General features: G+C 41.0%; 1 protein-coding gene across 1 annotated transcript in view; it reads left to right on the top strand.

Moving 5' to 3' along the window:
- LOC132342461 (uncharacterized) overlaps positions 1 to 6283 on the top strand; it is a 36060-nt gene extending 29777 nt beyond the window's left edge. The window contains exon 2 of the mRNA XM_059875700.1: positions 707 to 6283. Within this exon, the coding sequence (XP_059731683.1) occupies positions 886 to 1917 (1032 nt within the window). The 5' untranslated portion in view covers positions 707 to 885 and the 3' untranslated portion in view covers positions 1918 to 6283. The remainder of the gene's footprint in view (positions 1 to 706) is intronic.
- The last annotated feature ends 8860 nt before the right edge of the window (positions 6284 to 15143 follow it).

Raw genomic sequence — 15143 nt, 5'->3', positions numbered from 1 at the left:
GTACATTAATATCCCTGTTTTACAAATGAAGAAATGGAGGCTTAAAGAATACAAGTATCTTGCCCAGGGTCACTTTCTAAGTGGCCAAACAAGGACTTAAACTCAGACCCACATCCTAGCTTGAGCTGACGAGAAAGACTAAAGGCCGATTAAACAGCACAGTGAATAGCTAAGAGTAAACGTGTTTTCGTTTCCTCTACTTTCATTCTGTTACTAGTCCAAGTTCCCTTTGCTTGCCACATGACAGGCCAGTGAATCCAAGAGACAAGGTGTTGAGGCAAGGCGTTGAGATAACCTCATTTGGAAAGCCAGCTGACTGAGAAGATGGCAGACTAATGTCTCAAAATAACCATTGTGTTGGGGCCTGAATGCCAGGTTCCTTTGTAGAACAGAGAGAGGGAGGATCTTAGGAAGTGAAGGCCATTATCTTGCAAATATCTCCTGGAATGGCCAACCTCAGGGAAGGAATGTGTTAATCTTTTCATTCTGGCAGCCATTCACAGATGGGCAGGGTCAGATTATCTCCCTGTGAGCTGAACAAAGGAAGTTATATAGATTCATGTTGAGGTTTGACAGAAAACAACAAAATTCTGTAAAGCAATAATCCTTCAATTAAAAAATAAATAAAATTTTTAAAAATGTCAGGTGAGGGGGGCAGGGTTCCCTTTTAGATCTAAAACCAAAAAAGATGTTCTTTTCATTATAGGGGACTGGAATGCAAAAGTAGGAAGTGAAGAAACACCTGGAGTAACAGGCAAATTTGGCCTTGGAATACAGAATGAAGCAGGGCAAAGACTAATAGTTTTGCCAAGAAAATGCACTGGTCAAAGCAAACACCCTCTTCCAAACAACACAAGAGAAGACTCTACACATGGACATCACCAGATGGTCAACACCGAAATCAGATTGATTATGTTCTTTGCAGCCAAAGATGGAGAAGCTCTATACAGTCAACAAAAACAAGACCGGGAGCTGACTGGCTCAGATCATGAACTCCTTATTACCAAATTCAGACTGAAATTGAAGAAAGTAGGGAAAACCACTAGACCATTCAGGTATGACCTAAATCAAATCCCTTATGATTATACAGTGGAAGTGAGAAATAGATTTAAGGGTTTAGATCTGATAGATAGAGTGCCTGATGAAATATGGAATGAGGTTTGTGACATTGTACAGGAGACAGTGATCAAGACCATCATCATGGAAAAGAAATGCAGAAAAGCAAAATGGCTGTTTGGGGAGGCCTTACAAATAGCTGTGAAAAGAAGAGAAGCAAAAAGCAAAGGAGAAAAGGAAAAATATAAGCATCTGAATGCAGAGTTCCAAAGAATAGCAAGAAGAGATAAGAAAGCCTTCTTCAGCAATCAATGCAAAGAAATAGAGGAAAACAACAAAATGGGAAAGATTAGAGATCTCTTCAAGAAAATTAGAGATACCAAGGGAACATTTCATGCAAAGATGGGCTTGATAAAGGATAGAAATGGTATGGACCTAACAGAAGCAGAAGATATTAAGAAGAGGTGGCAAGAATATACAGAAGAACTGTACAAAAGAGATCTTCACGACCCAGATAATCACGATGGTGTGATCACTAACCTAGAGCCAGACATCCTGGAATGTGAAGTCAAGTGGGCCTTAGAAAGCATCACTACGAACAAAGCTAGTGGAGGTGATGCAATTCCAGTTGAGCTATTTCAAATCCTGAAAGATGATGCTGTGAAAGTGCTGCACTCAATATGCCAGTACATTTGGAAAACTCAGCAGTGGCCACAGGACTGGAAAAGGGCAGTTTTCATTCCAATCCCAAAGAAAGGCAATGCCAAAGAATGCTCAAACTACCGCACAATTGCACTCATCTCACACGCTAGTAATGCTCAAAATTCTCCAAGCCAGGCTTCAGCAATACGTGAACTGTGAACTTCCTGATGTTTAAGCTGGTTTTAGAAAAGGCAGAGGAACCAGAGGTCAAATTGCCAACATCCGCTGGATCATGGAAAAAGCAATAGAGTTCCAGAAAAACATCTATTTATGCTTTATTGACTATGCCAAAGCCTTTGACTGTGTGGATCATAATCAACTGTGGAAAATTCTGAAAGAGATGGGAATACCAGACCACCTGACCTGCCTCTTGAGAAATCTGTATGCAGGTCAGGAAGCAACAGTTAGAACTGGGCATGAAACAACAGACTGGTTCCAAATAGGAAAAGGAGTACGTCAAGGCTGTATATTGTCACCCTGCTTATTTAACTTATATGCAGAGTACATCATGAGAAATGCTGGGCTGGAAGAAACACAAGCTGGAATCAAGATTGCCAGAAGAAATATCAATAACCTCAGATATGCAGATGACACCACCCTTATGGCAGAAAGTGAAGAAGAACTAAAAAGCCTCTTGATGAAAGTGAAAGAGGAGAGTGAAAAAGTTGGCTTAAAGCTCAACATTCAGAAAATGAAGATCACGGCATCCGGTCCCATCACTTCATGGGAAATAGATGGGGAAACAGTGGAAACAGTGTCAGACTTTATTTTCTTGGGCTCCAAAATCACTGCAGATGGTGACTGCAGCCATGAAATTAAAAGATGCTTACTCCTTGGAAGGAAAGTTATGACCAACCTAGATAGCATATTCAAAAGCATAGACATTACTTTGCCAACAAAGGTCCGTCTAGTCAAGGCTATGGTTTTTCCTGTGGTCATGTATGGATGTGAGAGTTGAACTGTGAAGAAGGCTGAGCACCAAAGAATTGATGCTTTTGAACTGTGGTGTTGGAGAAGACTCTTGAGAGTCCCTTGGACTGCAAGGAGATCCAACCAGTCCATTCTGAAGGAGATCAGCCCTGGGATTTCTTTGGAGGGAATGATGCTGAAGCTGAAACTCCAGTACTTTGGCCACCTCATGCGAAGAGCTGACTCTGATGCTGGGAGGGATTGGGGGCAGTAGGAGAAGGGGACGACAGAGGATGAGATGGCTGGATGGCATCACTGACTTAATGGACTTGAGTCTGAGTGAATTCCGGGAGTTGGTGATGGACAGGGAGGCCTGGCATGCTGCGATTCATGGGGTTTCAAAGAGTCGGACACGACTGAGCGACTGAACTGAACTGAACTGAACTGAGCTGAACAAAGGAAGTTATATAGATTCATGTTGAGGTTTGACAGAAAACAACAAAATTCTGTAAAGCAATAATCCTTCAATTAAAAAATAAAATTTTTAAAAATGTCAGGGAAGGGGGCAGGATTCCCCAAGGCAGGCCATTATGTATGATTATATTAACAACCACCTCACGCTAACGGCAGCTTGAGGAGCTGGAGGGACGTGAAGAACACAAGAGGTAGTCATCCGCCACATCCACCACCCCTTACTGTAAATGAGAAATTCGGATGTGGCCTGATGGCTGCCTTTGCGCTTTCTCACATCCTGCTCGCTCCCACACCCAGCTCCTCAGCGCTTACTACTTACCGTGGGGGATAACTGGTGGCTGCTGGATAGCTGCTGGATAGCGGCATTGTTCTTCCTCGGCTCAGAAATGTACCTTTAGGAGGCTGGAATCCCAATGAAGACTGTGACATCCTTGTTTACTGCTATCGCAGGAAAAATTCCATTTCACAGTACCATCTTAATCTTATGTGCACATGTTTTTCTAGAAGTTGTGATTGGCCTATAAGCAAATTTTATGTTCACTTTTAAAATTTATCATCAGAACCATCATCTGTGTTATCACAGTCTTCATAATGAGTGTTTTATTGGTTGCAGAGTAAATGATTTCCCCAATGGGCATTTAGGTTGTTTCCAGTATTTGGTTGTCCAAATCAAATTACGATTTGTGCCAAGTGTTTTGTTGCTACTAAATTATTTCCTTAGAATAAGTTCTCAAGAGCCATATTATTGAATAAAAGGGTTTTTTTTTTTTTTATAGCCCTTCCCACATGGTGCTGCATTATTAGGCAAAAGGGCTCTATGAATCTAAGTGACACACAAAAGTAAGTGCAGAGTTAGATATTTTCAAAAGAAACCATCCTGTTTCCCAGTCCTGGTAATTTGATGAGTTAGAAACTTTGAAAGACTCTCCACGTTAAAACAACCAAGATACTGAATGGAATGTAAAAGCCTTTTTCTTAAATGAATTACTAAACTGACAAGAAAATACAGAATCTGAGATCCTCAAAATGGATTAAAACCAACAGTAATAAAGTAAGTAATAAAGGTCTTCTTTACCTTGAGCACTGCCCAACACAGAAGAGTATCACATTGATAATTTGTATCTTTCCTAAGCATGATATCATATAAAGAGACACATGATTCAATTTGATGCCTTATTGGTGACATTAAGTTTGATCAGTAGACTTAAGGCGGTATCTGTCAGATTTCCTCTGTGTAAAGGCACCTCTCCCCATCTGTAATGAATAAGTTATCTTTAGGCTGTTACCTTAAAACTGTATAAATACCTCCTTCTCTTTACTGAATAGTATCTTTAGCCAGTAGTAATACGTCCATTCATAACACTTGCCTGAACGAAGGTGATTTTTTCCCCTATAATTTAAGTACTGTCAAATTCAAACTGCTTGAGCCAATTTGTACTCCTACCAGTGAGACAGGAGTTTCCAGTGTCCCATATCTGCACCAAACTTGCTAAGGTTGGATTTACCAAATTTTAGCTTTTTAATGTGGAGAAGGCAATGGCACCCCACTCCAGTACTCTTGCCTGGAAGATCCCATGGACGGAGGAGCCTGGTAGGCTGCAGTCCATGGGGTCATGAAGAGTCCGACACGACTGAGCAACTTCACTTTCGCTTTTCACTTTCATGCATTGGAGAAGGAAATGGCAACCCACTCCAGTGTTTTTACCTGGAGAATCCCAGGGACGGGGGAGCCTGGTGGGCTGCCATCTATGGGGTCTCACAGAGTCAGACACGACTGAAGTGACTCAGCAGCAGCAGTATCTAGTTACCTGACCAGGGATTGAACCCAGATTGCCTGCACTGGGAACATGAAGTCTTAGCCACTGGACCACCAGGTAAGTCCCCATAGCTTCTTAATTTCTATATGTCATCTCTTACTTTTCTTCAAGGGTTTCCTTTCAGTAAGCAGCTTTCCATATTCTTAATGTATTCCTTACTGGTAGGAATCCAAAAGCATCAGATTGAATGGAAAATCATTCAACATTTCTGGGCTGGGGATCACAAACTGAAATGCCTCCTGTGTCACATATGATGGAGGTCTGGTGTATCTATGACAACAGAGAGTTTCCTTATACGCTCTTCATTTGCTGCTATTTAAGTTGACAACTTCTCTTCCCAATAAAAATTCACTTCACTTACACCTGCTGCTTTTGAAGTACTGGTATTCACTTCACCATGTAATAGAAGTAACCTGTTGATGTCAAAATACAAGCACTGCTTTTGGCAAATTGGACTGCATGTCATTTCTTAATACACTAGAAAGGGGAAATAAGCCACAGTACACAAGTCTGAGTCAAAAATGTAGTACTTTTCCATGCAGATTTGTGCATGTGAGAGGGCATCCTGTGTGTCTAGTGATTATTGTTTAGAGAGTTGGACCACTATTGTGTGTTGCTAATCATTGACGGTAGATCCAAAAGAGTTTTGTGAAGATGTTATGCCTTATATGACAGCAGAGTAGCAAAGATAAAATTATATTTTATAAACAAAAAATTATCTGTTAGACAAAGAAAATGCAAAAAATACATGGTTTTGCTTCAGTTTTCTGAATATGACTCATTTCTGATACTCCAGACAACTGCCCTTATTTGGGTCTTTTTAGTGGGGATTATGGTCCACTCATATCTGAGAAACTGTTTCATTTTCCCCGAGTCACACAAGACTTTCTTAATTAAGGAAAACATTCTACTTTTTAGAATCATAAAGATGTTCCCATGCCAATTACCTTTAGCCAGACTGACTGGAGGCATCTTTTTAGGAAATAAAGCTGAACTTCTTAAAAATGTATTGTTCATCTCTTCCTCTCTTCCTATCTATTAGAAGCCGAGATGAAGCCTTGCCGGCTTCATGAAACTGCCCTCTGTATTCATGTAACAGTCTCTAGAAAATGACCTCTGGGTTTTCAAACGCTATTTTCTCTCCAAAATCAACATTGTTGAACAACAAAATGAACTTCTAACCATCAAAGGCCAAGGAAGCCAACACCCAGAGAGCAAGGAAATTCCATTTTGAAAGTCAACCCTAAATCTTCTTTCAGTTTCTTTCCTGAATAATGCATGCAAACTCCTCATTGTCAGGTTTATCATTTCATAACTACAGATGCTCTGCCCCACACAAGCACTAACTTTTCAACCTATAACACTGGCCATTTAGATGAAAGGAATGTGGTTGATTACCCTGACTCCTGTGTTTTACATAGATGACTATTGTGTGTAGACAAGACACACAGAGGCAATGTCAGGATGGTTGACTCAGGTGGGGTTTCCAGATCAAGACTCTTTTTTCTAGATGTCCAAAGATTGGTTTCCTTAAAAAAAAAAAAAAATTGTTTCCAACTTTTGTGCTAGCCCTCCTATAATTAGTTGGATAAATTGGATTAATAATTAGTTGGATTAAGATATTTCAAAGATGGTTTCAGGGAATTACCTAGTGGTCCAGTGGTTAAGACTGCCCACTCTTACTGCCAAGGACCCATGTTCAATTCCTGGTCAATGAACTAAGATCCCCATAAGTCCAAATGTGTGGCAAAAAATAAAGTATTAAAGAGGGTTTGCAGATGCTATAAATCACAGTCATTCTTTATTGAGCAATCTTCTTTATGCCTTTAAATATAAAAAAACATTTTAGCTGTGCATCTAATGCTGTGCTGTGCTGTGCTTAGTCCATACATTCAAGTCTCTTTGTGATCCCTTGAACTGTAGCCTGCCAGGCTCCTCTGTCCATGAGGATTCTCCAGGCAAGAATACTGGAAAGGGTTTCCATGCCCTCCTCTAGGGGATCTTCCCAACCCAGGGATCGAACCCAGGTCTCCCACATTGCAGGCAGATTCTTTACCATCTGAGCCACCAGAGAAGCCCAAGAATATTGGAGTGGGTAGCCTATCCCTTCTCCAGGGGAACTTCCCGACCCAGGAATTGAACCAGGGTCTCCTGCATTGCAGGCAGATTCTTTAAGAGCTGAGCTACCAGGGAAGCCCCATGCATCTAATATTTGAGCCTAATTATTTTCAGTGTGGAACTATGCCCCTGGAAGGGTGCCCTCTGATCTCCTGTAATCTGACTACCCACAGGGCTCTCAGGATGGTGAGGCATGTGGGTGAGGCTCAGCAACCCTCTCACTGAAGCACTCATTTTGTTTTTAGGAGACACTGAGGCTGACAGCTTTTCCCAGATGCTTTTCTGTTTTTACAATCACAAAAAATTAAAGTGGACAGAATAGTACATGCATTTTTATTAGGATGCCAACTTTTCTAAAACTCATGAGTAGGACACATTAACAAATGTTTTACATGTTTCAAGTGACTTCATTTATTCATTTAATAAGTAACTGTTGATTGTTTCACCTCCACAATCTGATTTCCATCAGATGTCCATCTGGTGATGTCCATGTGTAGAGTGGTCTCTTATGTTGTTGGAAGAGGGTGTTTGCTATGACCAGTGCATTCTCTTGGAAAAACTCTGTTAGACTTTGCCTTGCTTCATTTTGTACTCCAAGGCCAAACTTGCCTGCTACTACAGGTATCTCCTGACTTCCTATATTTGCATTCTAATTCCTTATGATGAAAAGAACATAATTTTTTGGTGTTAGTTCTAGAAGGTCTTATATGTCTTCATACAACTATTCAACCTCAGCTTCTTTGGCATTAGTGGTTGGGGGCATAGACTTCGATTACTGTGACATTGAATGGTTTGCCTTGGAATCAAACAGATCATTCTGTTATTTTTGAGATTGCACCCAATTACTGCATTTCGGACTCTTGTTGACTATGAGAGCTACTCCATTTCTCTTAAGGAATTCTTGCCCACAAGAATCTACAAGTAGTAGATATAATGGTAATCTGATCCATTCCCATCCGTTTTAGCTCCTGATACCTAAAATGTAGATATTCACTCTTGCCATCTCCTGCTTGACCATGTCCAATTTACCTTGATTCATGGACCTAACATTCCAGGTTCCTACGCAATATTGTTCTTTATAGCATTGGACTTTACTTTCACCACCAGACACATCCACAAATGAGCATCATTTCCGTTTGGGCCCAGCCTCTTTATTCTTTCTGGAGCTATTTCTCTGCTCTTTCTGAGTGGCATATTGGATATCTACAGACCTGGGGGACTAATCTTCCCTTGTCATATCTTTTTGCCTTTTCGTACTGTTTATGGGGTTCTTGAGGCAAGAATACTGGAGTGGTTTGTCATTCCCTTCTCCAGTGGACCACTTATTATCAGAACTCTCCACCATGACCCATCTGTCTTCACTGGCTCTGCACCACACGTCTCATAGCTGCAGTGAGTTATGTAAGCACCTTCGCTATGACAGGGCTGTGAACCCTAAGATCATATTGGTTGGCTTTCTGTGATTGTGGCTTTTGTTCTGGAGGCTGTAGTTCTTGTTTCTTCTGTCTGCCCTCTGATGGATGAGGATAAGAGGCTTGTGCAAGCTTCCTGATGGGAGAGATTGGCTGTGGGGAAAACTGGGTCTTGGTCTGGTGGGAAGGACTATGCTCAGTAAATCTTTAATCCATTTGTCTGCTGATGGATGGGGCTGTGCTCCCTTCCTCTTAGTTGTTTGGTCTGAGGTGAGCCAGTCCGGGATTCTACAGGCTATAAATCTCTATGTGTATTTAATCCCCACTTCAAGGTCTGTAACATTCTTGGATTCAGGGAATTAGTCCCAGTTCTAAGTATAGTAAGTCTCCTACATGAGAACTTTCAAAGATTCAGAGTGTATTCTCATGACCAATCATGTAAGTTAGTTCATGTGTATGGTGTACACTGTCAAGTGTGTGCATCCTCTATAAGTGGTTGCACGTTTGTGTCTTGTACTGTACAGTAATGTATCGAGTACAGTAGTACAGTATCTTTATTATTTCAAGCTCAGCAATTCCAGAAGCAAGTGTCAAAGCGGTGGTAATGTATCTGGTAATGTTCCCTGGAGAAGGAAATGGCAACCCACTCCAGTATTCTTGCCTGGAGAATCCCATGGATGGAGGAGCCTGGGGAGCTACAGTCCACGGGGTCACAAAAAGTCAGACCCGACTGAGCGACTTCACTCACTCACTCAATGTAGCTGGTACTACTGTACTTTTCAAAGTTAAAATAAAATTTAAAATGTTTTCTTTATTTTTAGTGTTTTTTTTTTTTGTATTAGTTGTATGAAAAGTATTATAAACATGTTACAATACAGTACTAGATAGGCAACTGTGTTAGTTGGGTACTTTGGCTAACTTTGTTGACTTTCAAACAAATTGGACTTAATGAACATGCTCTCAGAATGGAACTTATTTGTATATAGGGAACTTACTATAGAGGAGAAAACATCACAACAGAATTTGCCTTAGCACAGCAGCACTAATTTAGGCTAGCCATTTACCTGGTTCCTGTACTGCATCCCTGTGACCAAGTCCCTATTCTGATAGGCAAAATGATAAAGATGTCCTCTTCCATCCCAAAAAATTCCCTTCTCCTCTTTGATTATCTAATCAAATATTTTGATTATCCAATCAAATCTAGGTACTGTCAGGAAGGGATTTTGCAGATGGAATTCAGTTATTAATGTATTGACCTTAAAATAGGGAGATTATCCTGGATAATTTGAGTGAGCCCAGTGTAATCACATGAACCCTTAGTAGTAAAGTGGTGGCAGAAGAGTAAGGCAGAGAAATGTGGCAGAAGTTGTAGGCCAACAAGTGATGAAGCAGAAGGGGAAGTCGGAGAGATTTGAAGAGAGGAGGACAAATTGCCATTTTGGACAGTGAAGAGAGCCATAAACCAAGGAATGCAAATTGCCACTAGTCTCTGGGGTTGCATAGAGTCAGACATGACTGGAGCGACTTAGTAGCAGCAGCTGAAAATGACTCCTGACAGCCAGAAGAAAATGGGGATCCCAGTCTGACAACCACAAGAAACTAGATTCTACCAACAAGTTGGATGATCTTGGAAGTATATTTTCCCCAGACTCCCCCAAGAAAAGCCCAACTGGCTGACTTCATGACTTTGGCAATGTGAAACCCAGAGCAGAGCATCCCATACTTTTGCCCTACAGAAACAATGAAATAATCAATTGGGGTTGTTTTCACCCACTAGATTTGTAGTATTCTGTTAAAGCAGTGATAGAAAACTAACATGCCTATTATGTTCACTTCCCTAGTGGCTCAGAGGTTAAAGCGTCTGCCTGGAATGTGGGAGACCCGTGTTCAATCCCTGGGTCGGGAAGATCCCCTGGAGAAGGAAATGGCAACCCACTCCAGTACTCTTGCTTGGAGAATCCCATGGAGGGAGAATCCTGGTAGGCTACAGTCCATGGGGTTGCAAAGAGTCAGGCACGACTGAGTAACTTCACTTAACTTTCACAGTTTATAGACCATCCTTTAAAAACCCAGGTCAAATCATGTCATTTCCAACCACAAGCACCTGCATCTCTTTGTGGAGGTCTCTCTCTGGCCTCAGGAATCCACTTGGAAGAGCAGGAGAATTAACCATGCCCTCCCTCCCACTAGGATCAGCCTCTAGCCAATGATGACTGGAATTAATAGGTACATCCCTACGCTCCCTTGCCCTTCCTTGAGAATACTCTGAGATATCTCCCAGTACTCTAGTGGGGCTGAATCCTGGTTTCCACAGTGGTTACCTGCTGATTAGCGCACCCTTTACTAGATTCCTTCCTTTGCTTGTCTCACTTTCTCACTCCCCTACTAGTACTTCCTGGGATCACCTCGAAAATAATTGACTTACACCTACACGCTTGTGGCCAGGTCTGCTTCAGAAGGAACTCAGTCTAAGACACTGAACTTACAGGGCTGGTTGGAGGTACAGGAAGCCAAGGAAGTTGCTATAACATTTTTTTAATGCAAAAACTAAAGTATATTTTCCTTCTAAGGTTTCAATCTGAGCAGGCATGGAATCAACACAAAGATGGGCTTTGGAATAATAAAGACATGGATTAGATTCCCTGCTTGACCACATATTAGCTGAAAAAAACAGACTGGTTACTTAACTTTTTGAGGTCTGTGTTTCATCCTCTGTAAATGGAATTAATAATATCTACTTTTCATTTTGTGAAATTTGCATGAAGTAATGCAGGTAAAGTGCTTGGCACACACTAGGCACACATGTATGCCAATAGTACATGATATCATTATTAATCATTAGCTATAAACATCACAGCAAGGAAAAATGAGGAACACTCGGATTTAGAGTTTCTTCCTGTATTTATGTTATATCATAATATATTACAGCTGGCAGGGACTGGGGTCAAACACCTTTTATTCTAGATGAGAGATCTGAGACTTAAATAGGACAAGAAGCTTGCTCCAAGTCACAGTGATGGTGTAAAACAGCAGATGGTTTTTTCTTTTCTTTTTTTTTGATAGTATGTTTACATGCTCAAAAATTATAACAATATACAAGGGAAACAGAGTCGATCTTTTTATTCCAAAAGTGACAAAGCCAGGTTTTTCTCCTGATGTAGGGCTCTGAGAGCAAAGCTAATAATAATCATTTAGGAAATTTCTGATTACAAAACCAGCAGCACAATGGCCAAGGAAAACAAGCAAAGAAAGTTTTCTAAAATCCAGGAGGATTTTCCCTTCTTTCTTAATGACAGATGGCAAACAGCCTGGCTACATTCAGGAAGGATTCTGCCAATCTATCAGCCCATCTGCCCATATTTCTTCTGCTTTGGGAACTCACTGGGCTTGGCTCATTTTGAAGATATTCCCGTTAGTTATTTCTTAGATTCTGAAACAGAAAATGGAGCTTCAAGACTGCTGGGAGAACTATAAGCAACCTCAGATATGCAGATGATACCACTCTAATGGTATCATCAAGAACAAGAAGAGGAACTTAAGAGCCTCTTGATGAGGGTGAAAGAGGAGAGTGAAAAAGCTGGCTTAAAACTCAACATTAAACTTAAAACTAAGTTCATGGCATCTGGTCCCATAACTCCATGGAAAACAGAAAGGGAAACAGTGACCAATTTTATTTATTTGGGCTCCCAAATCCCTGTCAATGGTGACTGCAGCCATGAAATTAAAAGACACTTGTTCCTTGGAAGGAAAACTATGACAAACCTAGATAGTGTATGAGACATCACTTTGGAGACAAAGGTTCACATATTTAAAGCTATGGTTTTTTCAGTGTCATGTATGTGACAGTTGGACCACAACGAAGGCTGAGAGCCAAGAACTGATGCTTTCAAACTGTGGTGCTGGAGAAGACTCTTGAGAGTCCCTTGGACTGCAAGGAGATCAAACCAGTCAATCTTAAAGGAGATCAACCCTAAATTGGAAGGACTAATGCTGAAGTTGAAACTCTAATACTTTGGCCACCTGATGCGAAGAACTGAAGGGTCACTGGAAAAGACCCTATTGCTGGGAAAGATTGAGGGCAGGAGGAGAAGGGGATGACAGAGGATGAGATGGTTGGATGGCATCACCGACTTAACAGACATGAGTTTGAGCAAACTCCAGGAGATAGTGAAGGACGTGGTGTGCTGCAGTTCATGAGGCTGCAAAGATTTGGACATGACTTAGCGACTGAACAATAAAAAGATAAGGTGCTGCCAAGCAGGACGCAAGGAAACACATTAGAATTGAAATCTCAGAATCATGTTAGAAGTTTAAAAAGGGAAATTAGTGGAATTACCGAGTCCTCTTGAATCAGAGGAGAAAGGAGAATAAATATATACATACTTATGGTACTTCTTTAAAGCAACTTGCTTTCTTTGGTTAAAAACCATTTACTTCTTTGGAGAAATGTCTGTTTAGGTCTTCTGCCCATTTTTTGATGGGGCAGTTTGTTTTCCTAATATTGAACTGCATGAGCTGCTTATATATTCTGGAGCTTAATCCTTTGTCAGTTTCTTCACTTGCAATTATTTTCTTCCATTCTGCGGGTTGTTTTTTCATCTTGTTTATGGTTTCCTTTGCTGTGCAAAAGCTTTTAACTTTAATAAGGTCCCATTTGTTTATTTTTATTTCTATTACTCTAGGAGATGGGTCATAGAAGATCTTGCTGTGGTTTATGTCAGAGTGTTCTGCCTATGTTTTCCTCTAAGAGTTTTATAGTTTCTGGCCTTACATGTAGGTCTTTATTCCATTTTGATTTTACTTTTGTGTATGGTGTTAAGAAGTGTTCTAATTTCATTCTTTTACACATAGCTGTCCAGCACCACTTACTGAAGAGACTGTCTATTCTCCATTGTATACGCTTGCCTCCTTTGTCAAAGATAAGGTGCCCATAGGTGCATGGGTTTATCTCTCAGTTTTGTATCTTGTTCCATTGGTCAATATTTCTGTTTTTGTGCCAGTAACATACTGTCTTGATGACTATAGCTTTGTAGTATAGTTTGAAGTCAGCAAGGTTGATTCCTCCAGCTCCTTTTTTCTTTCTCAATATTGCTTTGGCTATTTGGGGTCTTTTGTGTTTCCATGCAAATTGTGAAATGTTTTGTTCAAGTTCTGTGAAAAATGCCATTGGTAATTTGATAGGGATTGCACTGAATCTGTATATACCTTTAAGTAGTATAGTCATTTTTACAATATTGATTCTTCCAACCCAAGAACATGATATATCTCTCCATCTGTTTATGTCATCTTTGATTTGTTTCATGAGTGTCTTATAGTTTTCTGTATACAGGTTTTTTTTGTCTCCTTAGGTAGGTTTACTCCTAAGTAGTTTATTTGTAGGGCAGGAATAGAGAAGCAGACATAGAGAACAGACTTGTAGACACAGCAGGGGAAATGGAGAGAGTAGCGTTGAAACATATACATTACCATATGTAAAATAGATAGCTAGTGGAAAGTTGCTGTATAACACAGAGAGCTCAACCCCGTGCTCTGTGACAATCTAGAGGGGTGGGATGGGGTGAGGGGTAGGAGGGAGGTTTAAGAGAGAGGGGATACATATATACTTATGGCTGATTAAAGCTATTGTATGGCAAAAACCAACACAACATTATCATGCAATTATCTTCCAATTAAAAATTAAAAAAAATTACTTTACATGTATGAGAAATCAAAACAACAACTCATCCTACTTATTTTCTGTATTTGACCAGCACTGTTACCAATGGTGCCTCTAGTCTTCCAGTAGAGAGGGTGTCAGTAACTGTACTGACATTTGGGTCAAAATTCTCCTGAGAGCTGAGCACCAGCCACAGGGTCTTCTTGGTATTCTTTCCCAAATCAGGTGACCCTGGACCAACATATCTCAAAGTGTGGTAGAACTGGGGGATTTGTATCAGAATCACCTGAATATTCATTTAAACTACAGATTCCTGGTCCCAACCCTAGACCTACTGAGTCAGAGTCTCTAAGTGTTGGGCTTGAAGATAAAGCACTTTATTTTATTTTGCTTATTTATTTTTTGGTTGCCCTGGGTGTTCATTGCTGCTCCTGGGCTTTCTCTAGTTGCGGTGAGTGGAGGCTACTCTCTAGTTTCAGTGTACGGGCTTCTCTCTGCCATGGTTTCTCTTGTTGCAGAGCACCAGCTCTGGTTGCTAGGGTTGCAGGCTTCAATAGTTGCGGTACACAAGCTTAGCTGCTCCATGGCATGTGGGATCTTCCCAGTCTAGGGATTGAACCCACGTGTCCAGTATTGTAAGGCAGACTTTTAACCACTGGACCACCAGGGAGGCCCAAGACACACATTTTATTTTTTAAAAGACATTAGTTTTTTTGTTGTTGTTGTTGTTGCACTGGGTCTTCATTGCTGCATTCAGGCTTTCTCTAGCTGTGATGAGTGGAGCTTCTCTCTGGTTATGGTGCATTGGCTGCTCATTGAGGTGATTTCTCTTGTTGCAGAGCACAGGCTGTAGGTGTGCAGGCTTCAGTAGTTGCAGCATGTGGGCTCAACAGTAGCAGCTCCCAGGTCCTAGAGCACAGCCCCGGTAGTTGCGGTACACAGGCTCAGCTGCTCAGTGGCACATGGGATCTTCCCAGAGCAGGGACCAAACCCCTGTCT

The sequence above is a fragment of the Bos taurus genome, chromosome 16 (genome assembly GCF_002263795.3).
Source record: "Bos taurus isolate L1 Dominette 01449 registration number 42190680 breed Hereford chromosome 16, ARS-UCD2.0, whole genome shotgun sequence".
Lineage (NCBI taxonomy): Eukaryota > Metazoa > Chordata > Mammalia > Artiodactyla > Bovidae > Bos > Bos taurus.
The sequence above is the reverse complement of the archived record's forward strand: the minus strand, read 5'-3'. Positions and strand labels throughout refer to the sequence as shown.